The sequence below is a fragment of the Notamacropus eugenii genome, chromosome 4 (assembly GCF_028372415.1).
Source record: "Notamacropus eugenii isolate mMacEug1 chromosome 4, mMacEug1.pri_v2, whole genome shotgun sequence".
NCBI classification, from domain to species: Eukaryota; Metazoa; Chordata; class Mammalia; order Diprotodontia; family Macropodidae; genus Notamacropus; species Notamacropus eugenii.
In genome coordinates, this window is record NC_092875.1 from 193,466,451 (window position 1) to 193,482,452 (window position 16,002).

Sequence of the window (16,002 nt, forward strand, 5' to 3'; positions counted from 1 at the left end):
CTTCAATTTTGGTACCTATATCTATTTTTATTCATCTATATCTATTTTTATTTATACAGAAATTATTTTGATTGCAAAATTGCGATATTTATAGATAACATTTTCTTCTTTTTTTAATCTCTCTAAAGGTTCTTCGAATTTATATCTGTCCAAGGGCTCTCTTTGCAAAGGGAGAACTTCCCCACAGCACCTAGGAGGTAAAACAATTAGAAATATTGGCGTCCCACAGGGCAGTGTCCCCTGGGAGGACAACGTCATCATGGGGTGTGCACAGTGCTTCCTGAAGATTACAGACTGGCTAGGTCAGGCGCTAGCCTATCAGTCTTCTTAGTCTAGTACTGATTCACGGCAACATGTGCTCATGAGTCAAAAGATGTCTGCCATCCTGAAAGCAATATTCAGATTAAATTTTATTTGGCAAAATGTTCAGACGCAGTTCTCCTTGCAAACACAATTCCCGTTAGCAATGAAGATCTGGGGAAGCATCTTGAATATTAAATAAACGGGGCCGGATAATGTCAGCCGAGCCTTCGGCCCCCACGGTCCTATATGCCCACATGCTTCTGTCTGTCAGCTCCTGCCTCATGATCAGCTCCCGCGGCGGCATTGATTGGGTTTCAGGAAGGAGAAAGGCGACCCAGGGTTTAAAGGGCTCTCCCTCCCACCTGTCATGTACCGTCCACATGGTCTAACTTGCAGATAGCACGTGTGTTGTGTTGGATGAATCTCCCGCTATTGCTCAGTCTCCAGTGAAGAGAGAGAGTAGCCGAGCTGTCCTCACGGTCACCTTGGAAATCTCCAAAAATGAAACTTGTCCCCTAGCCATTCACACAATCCAACGATCCCGGCTTCTCCTCCTAGGTCAGCAGAGCCGGAGGGGAGGGACGGAAAAGGGGTGGGGCTTGGACCGGGAGGGGTCTTCTGGGCGGGGTGAACAGAAGCCACGAAAGGCAAAGGGGAAATAAAGCCTACTTGGTTCGCAACCAATAGAAGCTACGTATGCAAATCAAACCCCCGTCGCCTCGGTAACCGTGATGCACCTTGGCCAATGAGAGCCTAGAAGGTCCTGGCTGGACTCGGTGATTGGGGAGGGGGTGGGGGATGAGGAGGCCAATGGGCTGTGGAGGCTGCCAGGGGCTGGCTACTGGGCGGGGGTATGCAGATGTGATTTGAAAAGCCGGCGGGAAATCCGAGTTTCGCGGGAGGACCTTGGCGCGTAAACCGTATCCCTTCATTCATTGTCAGCAGCAGCTTCCTGGAGCCATTTTTCAGCTGCCGGCCGCAGCACCGGGGCTGCCGCCGCCTGCTCACAATCCGTTGCATCGGCCGCCCCCGCCGCCTCCATCCCCCCTCACGGTCCGATATCTGTGCTGCCGAGACCCTCCTCTCTCCGAAGCCCTGAATATTTTTGGCCCCCGGGGCCGTGCATTGCGGAGAAATAAAAAAGAAAAAAAGAGAGAGAAAGGGGACTTGGAAGCGCCCCGGCGGGGAGGAGAGAAGGCGGAGGAGAGACCGGGAAACTCCGACTGAAAATAATAAAGAAATTGAAAAAAAAACATTATAAATCATTAGAGCAATAAAAAAAGAGCAAGCGCAAGAGATGAGAAAGGGAATCCAACCCGCCCTGGAGCAGTTCCTGGTGACCGCCGGGGGTGGGGAGGGGGCGGCCGCCGTCGCCGCCGCTGCTGCAGCCTCCATGGACAAAAGGGCATTGCTGGCCAGCCCCGGCTTCCCCGCCACCGCCGCCCCCGGCACTTACATCCAGATCCTCACCACGAACACTACCACCACCTCCTCCTGTTCCTCCTCCCTTCAAAGTGGGGGTGCTGCCGCCGGCCCCCAGCACACTAACGTCCCCGGCGTGGAGCAGACCGCCGGCAGCCTCCTCTACTCCACCCCGCACGGACCCTCGAGCCGAGCGGGGCTGCTGCAACAGCAACCAGCCTTAGGACGAGGCGGCGGTGGCGGCCCTCCGGTAATACCCCCCTCCCCACCTCCCTGCATCCTCCACCCCCACCCACCTCTCCAGGCCGCGATGGGATAGGCGTATGGGCATGTGCAGGACTCGGGCTGGAGTGTGGGGGCATCTGGGCCCCTGAAGCCCTGGGGGCCGCATTGTTGGGCTTCGGCTCTCGCCCCAGAGAGGCAGGGGTTTATTGTTAAGGACTCGGTCCCTCTGCACCCCCTGGCCCCACTCTTGGCTCCCACTACCCGCGAAGCATCGTGGATCGCCTTGGCACCAACGACGTGAAACACGGGAAAACTTTTCGCGCCCCCTCCTCCCCAGATCTTTTCTGTCTTCACTTTTTCCCTAACCCCTACCCCACCCCCCAAAACCTGAAGCTTCCTCTTTCTCAGGGCGTCGGAAGGGGTCACGCCCCGGATGAAGAAGTTGGGGGGAAGGGAGCAGATAAGTGGAGGGGGGGGCGGAGGGGGCAGTTGCCAGAGGGAAAACTAAGGGAGGTTTGGGACCTTGAGCAGACACTTGTCCAGCTCTCACCCCTTGGGCCGGGCCCTCGGGCCTGTGGCCCAGTTTATGACCGGTGGCTCCCGGAGTGGCCTGAAGGGGGGGTTCTGGTGGAAGGTTGGGGGGGGGGGCTGAATGCCAGGCACTCGCGGGCTTGGCTGTGTGGCGCTTTAGACATTTTGGGATCAGTAACTCCCTGCAACAAAGAAACCGGAGGAGGAGGAGGGTCGGGAATTGGGGGAGGTGGCGAGGGAAGGAGAGCGCCGCGTGGGGGTGGGGGGTGCGTTTGGGGGGCGGGGAGGAGGGGGCTGGGGCAGCCGGCTGGGGCACATCGTGGCAGCACCCGCGTGGCCCAGTCGCCCCGGCCTTCTCGGCGGCGCCCTGGGCCTGCCCTTGACCCTGCCCCCCTCCTTGCCCCTTCCTTCCCCGCCCTGTCCCCCCCACCTCCCCGCCTCCCTGGCTGCCGAGGGGGCGGGGGCAGCCGAGGTTCCCGTCCCGCCGGCCGCGGTCTGTCCCTCTCCCCGGGACCCGCCGGTGACGTTTCGCACACGTGCGCCGAGGACGCGCCTGTGACTGGGGAGGAGGAGGAGGAGGAGGCGGCGGCGGCGGCGGCGGGAGGGGGCGCTGGCGGGGTAGAGGGGGCACCCACTTCCTCCGGCTGCTCGTGCTCCCTGGCCTGGGACAGTCAGGGATAGCCCCCCCGGCGCCCCGTGCCCTGCGCGCCCTGCTCGGCTCTCCGGGCCCCCCGGCCCGGGCAGCGCGCCGTGCCCCGCAGCCCCCGCAGCCGTCCGCGCGGCGGGGCTGGTTCGGAAATGCCCCTCCAGCAGCAGGTCAGTGGCGGGCGAGGCCGGGGCAGCGCGCCGCCGGGGGCCCCCCGGGGCTGGGCCGGAGCTCCTGGGGAGGAGGCTGAGCCGGGCCGGGGCGGGGGGAGGGAGAGCGCGGTGGGTGCGGGAGGGAAATGAGTAAGCAAGAAAAATCTAACTAACTCCATGCCCTGGCCTCCCAGGGAGGGGGTGGGTGGGAACGGGTGGGGGCATTTTTTTTAAGGGAGGGTGGGTCCTCGGTTGAGAAAAGGGGAGGGGGCTGCCCACGCGTGTTTAGCTCTTTAGTCTTCTCGAGCCAGGAGAGTGTGTGTGTGTGTGTGTGTGTGTGTGTGTGTGTGTGTGTGTGTGTGTGTGTGCGTGTGTGTGTGCGTGTGTGTGTGTGCGCGCGTGTGTGCGCGAAGTGCCCCGTGGGGTGCCCTCCCCCGGGCTCGCCCCGCTGTGAGGGTCTCTGGCAGTGATGCTGTGGGGTTAGTAATTCAATCCGCACACTTCTAGACAGCCTTCCCTTTTCCCTCTCCCCTCCATCCCGTCCTTCACACCTCCCCTCCCCCATCGGGAGAGACACCGGAGGCCACTTTATAGAGGGCACTCCTCACCACTGGCTGAAGTGGGTAGTGCACAGGGTTATTATCTCCATTTTACAGATGAAAAGCTCGTGCTCGCGGAGGCAAAAGTGACTTCACAAAGGTCACCCGGTGCCCAAGTATCAAAGCCATGACCGGAAGCCTCAATCTTTAGCCACCCCTTCTGGGATCGGTAATCAATATGTTCAATCCAACCCAACGATCACTTATTAAGTTCCTACTGTGTGCCAGGCGTTTGTACCAGGTGCTGAAGATAAAGAAAAATGAAAACGGCCCCAGCCGGGCTCACCTCTCCTCCTTTGGAGGGGAGTGTTAGTTTGCTAAGCGCATAGCTGTTAGAAGTAGGAGGTGGGGCTGATGTCCGGACAGCTGTGGTTGGAGGGAGAGAGGTAGGGTCTGATGGAAGAAGACTAGAATGGAGTTCTTGGGAATAGTCTATTAAGGGCTTGGAATATGGGCTGCTTGGGAAGGAAGCTGAAGATAAAAATGCAAAGTCCGCAGCCCCTCCAGGAGCATGGGGGGAGGGGAATGAGGGAGGAGGACAAAGGTGCAGAAATATATATATACATATATATATATATATATATATGAAGTGTACATATATGTATGTATATGTATGTGTGTGTGTGTTTATACACACACACACATATATCTCTCTGAAGTAATAGGTGGAGGTTGGCTTCTTGCTCCACTCCTCAACAATTGGAATGGGTTGTTGATTGTACTATTTGTTAAGCACATAGCTGTTAGAAGTTGGAGGTTGGGTTAACATTGGATAGCCATAATTGCAGGGGAAAGATGTAGGGTCAGATGGAAGAGAGAGCTCAGTTCTTTGGAACATGAGTTATTTAGGAATAAATGAAGCTTCTCTAGTTCCTCTTACATTTGGATTTTAACCTGTGTGATGCCCAAAGATACATACAGTAAATGTTCAATGGAGTTAATTGTCAAAAAAGAGGCTAACCATCTACAACGGGAGCCTTCCAGCAGGGGGTAATTGTGATCCATCCCTAGGTTTGTCTTGATTTTCTCCTACACACCTGAGTAACTTGTACTCTTATGAGCACCATTGTATCACTGACTTGACCAGAACATGCTTGTACATGTTTTACCTATATTTGCCTGTGTATAATTCTGCCACTGTCTTACAGACCTGACCTGTAACACCTAAGCAAATGCATGTTTCTTTTAGGTCTTGCTTGAGATTTGTATGATAGTGGGAAAGTGTGAGAGCCATAAAGTGCTTCTCTCCTGGTAACTAGTTAAGATAAAATCCAAATCTCTGCAACTTGTCTGGTTTAATTCATGAGAGACACCATGGTATAGTGGAAGAAACTTTGGACTAGAAATCGGGACAGCCAAGTCTGTCTTTATTTAGCTGACTGTATAATTCTCTAAGAATTTTATTGATGTCGCTCTCATTCTTCCCCAGAATAGGTAGAGAAGAATCACCAAGATGAAGTGAATGGAGAACTAGGTGATATATCACTATTACAAAAGAAGAAATTTTGAAAACCATTTTTCAAGTAGTTAGAGCAGTGAATGTATTTATTTCTACTCCTAGTTCTGGTTCCTCATAGTTCTGAGTACTTGAAACCTTTAAAGAAATATTTCTATCACTGGCATGTGGAAGTGCATAGGGTGCTAGACCTGGGGTCAAGAACACCTAGACTCAAAATCAACCTCAGATATTAGCTATAGAACTTCTCTGTGCCTCAGTGTCTTTATCTGTAAAATAAGAGGGTCAATCTAGGTGACTTCCAAGATCCTTTCCTGCCTTAAATCTATGAAATTATATTACCTGGAAGGATCCTTAGAAGCTTTTTATGCAAAACATCTTTTTAAAAACATTTGTGTCAAAACATGATAGCAATGTAAAGAGATTAATAATGACATCTAATTAGCCTTTTTTTTTGTTTTTAAACTGCCATCTCAATGATGGGAGAGAAATGTTGAATGTTATTGTAGGAAGATTTGTCAACCAAGGTGGTCGGTTGACCTCTTAAAGCACTTAGCTCTGAATCATTTTTTGCCAGAAAGGTTAACAGATTTGGGTAGAGACATTCCCATGTAATTCCTTGATTTCCTGGTGATTTACAATAGGAAAAACCTGTGCTGGTCTTCATAAGAATCAATTTCTTTCCCTCCCACATTTCCCCTTCCCCCCAACATCTATCTTGAATAATCAAGAAAAGAAGCCCCAACTGTGTTCAACTCCTTCAAAATATCAAAGCAACTTGTTTTTATTGCTGAGGAGAAAATGAGATGGTTTAGCATTATTTTTAGAAGTTTTGAGAATTTCAAACATCATAGACAAAGATCTGCCAAGCCTGATTGTAGTTTAATCTAGGCAAAACAACCTACTGATTATATTCTGCCAGGGGGGAGAAAAACCTTTCTTCAGGTTTCTGTGTTAGACCAGAAGAACTATAGGTGCTATTTCAGTGGGTTTTCCCCCCTACTAGAATGCAGAAGAAAAATGTTGGATTCCTGTGGTTCTTTACTCAATAATCTTGTTTCTGCTGAGATATGTAGGTGATGCCAAATTTAAGACTGGAGAGATTTTTAGTCACTGCACTCCCCAAAAATGGAATATAATGCAGTGCCCAGGCTCTGGCAGTACCACTGTAATCATTACAAATGGCACCCCTGTAATCATCTGTAAAACAAAGCACACTTTTAAATGCTTTAGTGTGGGCAAAAGAGGCTCAGCTTGTGTTCAGGAAACAATTGTTTGGTTTGGTTTGGTTTTTCTCTAAATCATCACCCTAAGTGGTATTTGGTCATGAGTGGATGCTCACACTAATAATGTGCTGTGGAAAGCTAACCTGGGGGAGAAATTGTCCTGAGGTGGAGCTTTGTAAGTAATAGCACCTGGAGAAGGAATAGCTAGAAATTTTTACGTTAGTCACCCCATCAAAGGATTTTCATTGGAGGCCTGTTTGTAGAGCCAGGCCAAGAAGTGCACCACTTACATGTTAAACGTTGAGTGCCCTTTGACAATCATCTTCATAAGGATTTGGTGACATTATTATACAGCTTTCACAGTAGATAGATACATCCCCTATATTTGGCTTCATATGCCAATCCATGTTGTCATTGTTTCCCATTTTCCTCCCCTAATCATCTCTCCCATCTTTAGCACCAATTGCCCCAAGAAGTAAAGAACACAAGCATTCAGCTGTAACAGTAACTAGGTGTATCCCACAGATTTTCATGAAAACTAAGTCAAAAGAAAATATGTAAGTACTCTATTGGCCTATATCTGACTATATTGACCTATATTTTGTAGGATGCCCTTCTTTTCCCCCGATTGGTATTTATTCTGTACAGTTTTTTCGTTTCAAAGACATAATGTTGTAGTGGTTTGACATATTTGGGAGGCAGGCTACATTCCAAACAGCACAGTAAATAAATTATTAGACCTTTTAAAGCTTCTATCTTATTCTTTGTGTCTGCCCTTATTTCTTTTTAGGCACTAGTCATGAGGGTTAATGGTTATATCCAGGGCTGTTGGCATAAAAAATGTTTTCAAATTCCAAGAAGCATGAACAGGGAAGATTACATTGTCATTATTCATGAAACCAAAAAGGGAAAATAAGTGGGAATGTACATGTAGGAAACCACTAGTCCTATCTACTTCCTCACTGCTTTAGATCCTCAGCGAGGCACCAAGGACTGACTTAAAGAATGCCTGTTCATCAAAGAAGACAATTGTGGAAAAAATTGCATAAGCCAACAGTGCAGAATGAGAAAAAAAAATGGGATCTTTGGCTTCTTGGCTAGTTGAGGAAATGGGATAGATGCAGAATAAAAAAAATTTTACTCCTTTAAGAAGGAGATATCACCCATCTTCTCTGGAGGAGTCATTTAAATTCAGCTTCCTGCAAAAGTGAAATGTGCTTTGCAAATTGGACCCTCTACTCTGAAGGCCTTATTTCTCTGACCTCAGCCACAAAGAATGCAGCTACAACTCCACAGTTTGTGCTAAACCATGTGACCTTGAGCAAGTCATTTAATCAGTCTCCTCATGTCTTAGTCTCTTCATCTGTAAAATGGGAGGGTTGAACTCCTTAGCCTCTGAGACTCTAGTCTGTGATCTTATCAAGAAAAGAACTTATGACCAAGTAAATGTTACAAAGCTCATGCTCTATCTTCCTTGTCTAGATAAGGGATAGTCGTAGCCCTTGTGGGGTGGCTCTGGCTTGACTCCAGGGGCTGTGTGGTCTCCCTTTCAAAACATCAAACCCTGGGTCAACCATCAAACCCTCTCCTGGCTCTTCTCTCCAAAACAATGATATCTTCCCACTCATGTTTCCAACATTTCCCCACTCTGCCCCTTCCCTCAATCTTGCAAGTCCCCAATCTCCTTCTAAGTCAGGCATCTGCCCTTCAAGACAGCTGTAACTAACCTCTACCAGCTCCACAAGTGCCACTGGGAAAATTCCTCCTCCCTTTGCCTATAGCTCGATCACCTTGTAGCTGATAGGTGCCCTCAGTGTGGGCCTCCAGGCAGTGACCAATAAGAGCCCCATCTTTAACCCTTTTCCTGGTGGGACAAAGAGTCACACATCTGATTTCATTATATTATCTTCCCCTTTATCCGTACCCCTCAGCCCCCTATCTTCCAAACTTGCCTTTTACTATCCTAGGCACTTAGATTCTCAACTTTAGTATCATTAACTCACTTTTTCTTACCCTACATAGCCAATCAGTTGCTAAATCTTATTTTGCCTCTACTTGTGCCCCTTTGTCTCTGCTTACACTGCTACCATCCTAGTTCAGACCCTCATGGACTCTTACCTGGATTATTTCAATAGCCTCCTAACTGGTCCCCTTGCTTATGGTCTCTCGATTTACCAATCTGTACACAGGGTGTGGAAGTGATTTTCCTAAAGGGCAGGCCTCACCATATCACACCCCTTACTTACTGTCTCGATTGACTCTAGAATCAAATATTTCATCAATTATCTCATTCTACAGAATTATGTACATTTGCAGTGTATATAATACATGAAAGTTTGAAACTCCTGATATATAGATAAGTGACAGTTGTACATAAAATAAAAAGGGAATATGCCAGAACGAACTATAGAGCAAGGCCTCAGTGTTAGGGTGAACTGGGTTGGGTTTTGCCTCTTGACACTTTCTGGGGGCATGATCCTGGGTAATCAACCTCTCTGTGTTCTAGGTGGCTCTCTTTAAGACTAAATTGCAAAAAGAGTTGCTGATTTGGTCGCTGTGAGTTTATCGCACTAGTGAAACACAGATCTTAAAAAATATAGATATTTATTTCTATAACAACTGATTTATAAAGTGAGACATAAACAGTGGTAAGTAAAAATTTATTTATGATTATTACCTACCATGTGCCAGGCACTAGACTATGCATTTGGAATATGAAGAGGCCAGAGACAGACCTTGCCCTCAAAGTGCTTACAATCTAATGGGCACTTGGTGACAAGTGACTGAAGAGAGGTAAATCAGCTCAGGCACTCCCTTCTGTATAAAGCCTTTCTTGCTCTATCCAGCTGCTGGTTCACTCCCTGAAAAACCTACTTACTGTTTATAGTGTTTTTACATTTTAATTCAGAGATAAATATGAACATAAATAACTGCATACATTTTGTATACATCATGTATATATTTATTATGTTCACACTTATCTTGGTCGTTAAAATCTAAGTTTCTTGAAGGCAGAGATTTTTAACTTTTTTTTTGTATTCTCAATGATTAGCTCAGTCTCTAATCTATAAACACTTAATAATTGCCTATTGATATAAAATAAGGTAGTTATGGCAGCCGGGTAGCATCATGGATAGAGCAGGAGGGACCTGGAGTCAGGAACACCTGAGTTCAATTCTGGCCTCAGGCACTTAGTAACTGTCATCCTAGACAAGTCACTTAACCACTGCCTCAGTTTCCCCATTTAAAATGAGGATAATAGTAGAATCTACTTCCCAGGATTTCTGTGAGACTCAAATGAGATAATATTTTTAAAGTGCCTTGCAAACCTTGAAGTATTATATAAATGCAGGCTATTATTAGCCATGGCAGTCACAGTAGAGTTGTAGGAGAAATTTAGACTAAGGGAAACTGGACTAACACAGTAGGCTCAGAAAATATTGTAAGGAGCACGTACGTGTGGTGTAGAGTACTGGATTTGTAGGCAGCACTCAAATTGGTGTATCTGTCCACTTACTAATTTTCTGCCTCCTCATCTGTAAAAGGATAAGAATTAAACCAGGTAGTTTAATACTAATGGCCCTAGGAAAAGCAGAATTAGCTCCTGTATGTGTGGCAAGACACCTCAATGGAGCTCATGTAGGAGAGAGTCATTGGTGAGATGGCTAAAAAGGAACCACCCATAGAAATCTGATGCTAAGTCAAAGAGTTCAGTTGGTAGAGAACTTCTATACTCCTCTTTGGCTCCCTCTCAGCTTAATACTCTCAAAATGCCCATTGCAATGTTGAGTACATAGTGAGGACTCAGATACCTGTGGGAGTGATCTGATAGGCCAGTCTATCTGTTAGTACGGTACAAAGACCAATCTTCATAAACATTTTAAAAACACAGTTTTAACAGTGGAAGGGACCTAAGTGACTCTAGTCAATTCAGTTTATCGATGAGAGAAAAAGGTCAAAGACAGTAATAAAGGCTTACTCAGTACGTTGTTATCCTGAGCTTTTCCAATGAGATGATGAAAGTACATCATTTTGCAAATCCTAAAGTGCTGTAAATAATAGTCATTGTGTCCCTTAAGTGTGGGGAAGTGTGTGATATTTTAGCAGATTTTCCAACAAAAATGGTTAAATTTTTTTTTAACTGTCATAAGGGAATAAGTTTTAAAAAATAAAACCCAACTCACTTCTGTGGAATTTCATGTTCCCCAAGGGTACCAACTCATTGAGGCATTGTATTTGCTTATCACTTAGGTGCTAGATAAAAGGGAATAAAAAGGAATGAGTAACTTTGAGTAAGTTGTCCATGGTGAGTAATTTGCAAATTTTGTACTAATGTTTTCTGTAAACTTGACAGTTCAAATCCAGGCAGAATGAAGAATATATTTTACAAAACATACAATCAGGATGGTGTTGTCTTTATTAAAAACTGTTTACAAGAGTGGCACTTGAAGATTTTGACCTCCTCTTCAGTGACTGATGGTAACAGTGTCACTTCTTCTCTAGGGCTCCTCCCTCATGTTGGGATGTTACTACCTGCTCAGGGAAGATCTTTGATCAAAATGTTGATGTTTAATTCTTAAAAACTAAAGTTAATTAATTTCCTTAAAATAACTTTATTTATAGAACTTAGAGACCTTAAAAATAGAATAAGCATCTTTGACTTGCTGAAAAGGAGTCACACAACTTGAATTCAAGTCTTGGCTTTTCCACTTAATTAGTCATGTAACCTTGTTCCTCAATTTGCTTATGTATAAAATGAGAGTTTGAGTTAAATGACCCCAGGCTCCTTCCAGCCATAAGTCTATGATCAAGTATGATTTTATACCACTGTTTGAATAAAAATAAAATACAGTCTAAGGTGGCTCTGATTTATTTGGTACCTTTTAGGCAGGAACTAAGAGCTTATAGGGCCCTCTTCTGTGATTTCATTGGTAAAGGAAAGTGGTGAATTGAGGGTTGATTGATAGGGAGTCTGATTTTTAAGTCTTTTTTAGCACCACTGCCTGAGCCAGGTTTTCTTCTAGCAGCTACTTCCCCAAGTCATTACTTAGCTGCCAGCTAGGATTGCGAGTGAGGGTGCTGGGGATTTAGAAAGAAGGGAAAATTGCCATCCACCCACAGATTGGGAGAATGGCTCTGTACAAGGTAGCACTTTTACTGTATGGTCCTGTGGGCCTCAAATAGCAGTTTGATGATGGTGAAAATATCATTCTCTTTAAGCCTGATTTCTACCCTTTGAAGTTTTCTAGAAGGTGATCCCTCCTGGGTGGGAAGTGGACAGTCTTCATTCTGCCCTTTTCTCAGGTTTAGATTGTGCCTGGTGACCTTTAGAACAAGGACTCTTACCCAGGGTCCATGAATTTGTATTTTTTTTAATATTCTGATAACCATATATTAATATAATTGATGTCCTTTGTAATCTTACGCATTTAAAAACATCCTGAGAAAGGATCCATAGGTTTCGCCAGACTTCCAGAGGGGTCCATGACACAAAAAAAAGGTTAAAATCTCCTATCCTTGGATTCCTTAGGAAGCACCTTAAAGGCTATTTAATTTAACCTCATTTTATGGATGAGAAAGCTGAGGCCTAGGACAGACTTGTCTAAGGTTACACTCTAGGTAAGTGTCAGAGGTGGTTTTAAAATTCATGTCTTCTGATTCAAAATTCTGTGTACTAGACCTTTGAAACATTCTCTTGACTGACTAGGGAAAAACACCTTCAATGCACTGATTTTCAGTATAAAGAAATGTAAGAGAAAACTTGCTGTAGAACTACTGTGGTACAGTGTTCTATGTTCTTTTCCTTTTCCTATTTTTTCCCTGCTTTGGTTTTTATGGAGTAGCTGGAGTGCATGACCAGAACAGCTACACACAGAGCCATTCTAAAGGGGGTGGATGGCAGGTTTCCTTTCTTCCTTTCCACGTGCCCAGCATCTTTCCTTGCATATGTGTTGTTGGCAACTGAGCAGTAACATAAAGGAATAACCACTGGACAAGGAAAACCTGGCTCAGCCAATGGTTTTAAACTTGGAAATTCATTCATACAGATTAACCCAGGATTTCACTACCAAGGCAAAAACTTGTCCTGAAAGATAACCTTAAATTTCCATTTTAATTATCTGTGTAGATATAACTAAAAACAGTGTTTCACATACTTTAATTGCCTACTTTTCAAGAGAGCAGATATTAAAAGAGGGAGACTGCATTCCTTTCTTTACAAACAACTTTTATTCTTTTAGCCTAATTTCACCTTAAAATATTGGGGGAAGGGCAAGGTTGTGGCACAGTGATTTAATCTCATTGTAAATCCTAAGGCCTCCATATCACCATATAGGCCAGCCAACATCCGGTCAATCACCAAGCATTTATTAAGCCACCAGTACAGTGCCTGGCAAGGCATACATAAAATAGCTGATTTGTTCTAATTGTAATTATGTATTTTTGTGGGTTTTATAGTTTCTAAAATAACTTGGATATTTATTTCATCCTAGGTTAGGTATTGGAAGTTACTGTCATTTTACAGATGAGGAAACTTAAGATTTCAAGCGCTGAAGGGACTTGATCAGGGTCACGGATCATCTGCTTGAATTGGGTCTTCTGGACTCCAGATTGATCCAGTGATCTTCCCACAAGTCAGATCTCACCTAACTATATAGAAAGGGAGCATGCTATTTAGTGTGCTGCCGTCAATATAAAACTAACCTTTGCACTGATAATAGTTCTTATAACCTAGTAGAAGATGCCCCCTTTTGAGACTGGGCACATCACCATTGGTGGCACCAAGAAAGTACTGAGCACTTCCTACGTGCTTTTATTGTGGGAATATGAAATAAGTATAAAATACAGCCTTTCTGTCCCCAAGAATTTTACAAACAAGACTTAAGTACTAATTAATTGACCAGATAGACTATATCTTTTTATTGTTCAGTCATTTCAGACTCTTCATGACCCCATTTGGGATTGACAAAATATTAAAGTGATTTGCCATTTCCTTCTCCAACTTATTTTACAGATGGGGAAACTGAGGCAAATAGGATTAAGAGACTTGCCCAGGGCCTCAGAGCTAGTAAGTGTTTGAGTCCTGATTGGAACTCAATTCTCCCTGACTTCAGATCTGTTACTCTGTCTACTGCACCACATAGCTGCCCAATTAGATTATATAGTTCTAAATTAACATGACTTCACCACTCAACTGTGCCTAGCACCATGCTTAAGAAAACTTGTTTAACTGTTCTGATACACAATATTGAGCCTTTATTGAAAAATTGTTGAATAGAAGAAGAATATGATGAAGGCAATTAAGCATTGCTTTAACTTAATGAACTAACGAAACCACTCTCCTAAACAGAAAATTAACATAGTGGCATTGTGTAGGACTTAGCAAGATCAACAACATTTTTATTGCTAGCAAGAAGGCTGAGGATGGTGAGGATCTCTTGAATATGGGGGTTTGGGGTTGCAGTGGGCTAAGCCAGTCATGTGTCTGCATATGTCAGCCACCAATTTGGTTGGCCCCCAGAGCAGAGAGCCACTAGGCAGCCCAAGGAGGGGTCAACTGGTCAATTGGTTGTAAATAGCAGCTTAGAGCTCCCCTACTGATCAGTAGTAGGATTGGGCTAATGAATGGCCACTGTACTTCCAGCCTGGGAGTGATGGGGAGGCCTTATCCAGATAGATTAAAACGTGAAAGGGAGGAGAATTTAGTTTGAACATGTTAAGTTTGAGAGGAAAATAGGACATCTACATGGAAATATCCATTGGGCTTTTGAAAGTGAGGGGAAGATAGGGCGAAATCTAATAAACATGATGTTTGGAATCATATAGCAGAGGATTCTCTTTTTTAAAAATTGATATGGTATAGTAAGTGCCTTTCATAATTTATTTCAATATCCTCAGATTTGTTTGGAGGAATCTGCAGTGTTGGAATATCATGAGCTTTTTGTTTTAATAATTCTGAACTTAACAAATACACAAAGTGAACATGTCTGTGTTATGAGTTCTTTTTTTTCACATATGTTGTCATTGGTGCATTAAAGAAGTCTTGCTCTCTATCAGTTCCCAGACTAAGAGAAAACTGGAGAGAGTTGTCTTTGAAGAAAGGCAAAGGAGGAGACACCTTGTGGCATAGAGAATAGAGTGAGCCTCTTGAGTCAGGAAGACTGGTTCAAGTCCAACCTTTGATACATCCTGCTTGGGTGACCTTAGACAAGTGGTTTTACTTCCCCCAGACAACTCTAAGTGTCTAAGTTGTAGTCCTCATTGAAAGTTCTCTTACTAATGAAATCAAAGATCTTATTTTTAAAACTACTTGTTCCATTTCCTTATCTCTTAATTATGTTCTTAATGACAGTGAAGACTCTTTTCATGGACTATATAACACAATCAAAACTACACATGACAGGAAATCTGGCACTGAATTGACACTGGTCAAGGAAGTTCCTCACCAGAAGCTCTCGACCCTGATGAAATTACAAGTTTGGGGTTTTTTGCTAGCTTTTTTGATTTTAAAAGCTACATAATTATGTTCTGAGGTATGACACACCTATTTATTTTACTTTTTCTTTTGCATCTAATTTTACTGATTATAAAACCATAAAGTTGCATTTATATTTGGTTAGTTCTGGTGTATTCATGTTTAAAAATGAAAGCATCAGACTCATCTGAAAGAAGAAGCTATGAATTCTAAGCATCTATTATAACTGGTTTTGAGTATATAACTGGTGTTTGACTATTTGTAGCATTTCTTGAAGTGACTGATTTTGTTGCTGTAATTAGGTAGCAGAATACGTTGTAGAATTTCTGCTGCTGATACTTACACTATGCATAGTTTGCTACCTTTCTTATTTTCATTCGATCCCATGTTTTCCTTTTCCATGTTTATATTCCAGTCATCTTGACACTGGGAAACATTTTTCACCCTTTTAGGAACCATAGCTAGGGATGGTGGCACATGCTTGTCATCCTAGACTGGTGAATCTCTTGTACTCAGAAGTTCTACACTACAGTGAATTATGCCAATGGGGTGTCCACACTAATTTCAGCATTAATATGGTGAGAGCCACCAGAGTGGCAAACTGATCCAGGTTGGAAGTAGGACCAGTCAAAATTTTCATACCAAATTGGGATCAGATTTCCAACCTTGGCAAGATGGGGAGACCCAGTCTTTTTTTTTTTTTTTTTTAATGGAACTCTCTCAGTTTTCTTTGGCTTTGTGGAAGCCATGCACCCTACCTTACAATACTTGCCTACATGGTAGGCCCACTAAATGTTCAATAAACTCTTAAAACATGCTTTTGGTGGAACTCCAGTTACCTCTAACAAAACTACTCACATTTATGCTTTATGATTGCAAATCACTTTTCTCACAGAAGTGCATCGAAGTAAGTAGGGCAGGCACTAATATCCTCACTTTACATATGCTTGGAATCAGGAAGACCAGGGT

At 44.2% G+C, this 16,002-nt stretch overlaps 1 protein-coding gene across 2 annotated transcripts in view; it reads left to right on the plus strand.

Moving 5' to 3' along the window:
- The first annotated feature begins 1,253 nt into the window (after positions 1–1,253).
- The window catches only part of E2F3 (E2F transcription factor 3), a 90,993-nt gene continuing 76,244 nt past the window's right edge, over positions 1,254–16,002 (plus strand). Inside the window, exon 1 of one of the 2 annotated variants that reach the window (XM_072603948.1) lies at positions 1,254–1,975. In XM_072603948.1, the coding sequence (XP_072460049.1) occupies positions 1,601–1,975 (375 nt within the window). In that variant the 5' untranslated portion in view covers positions 1,254–1,600. Of the gene's footprint in view, positions 1,976–3,164; positions 3,298–16,002 lie in introns of those variants that run through there. The other variant, XM_072603949.1, reaches the window with a different exon arrangement.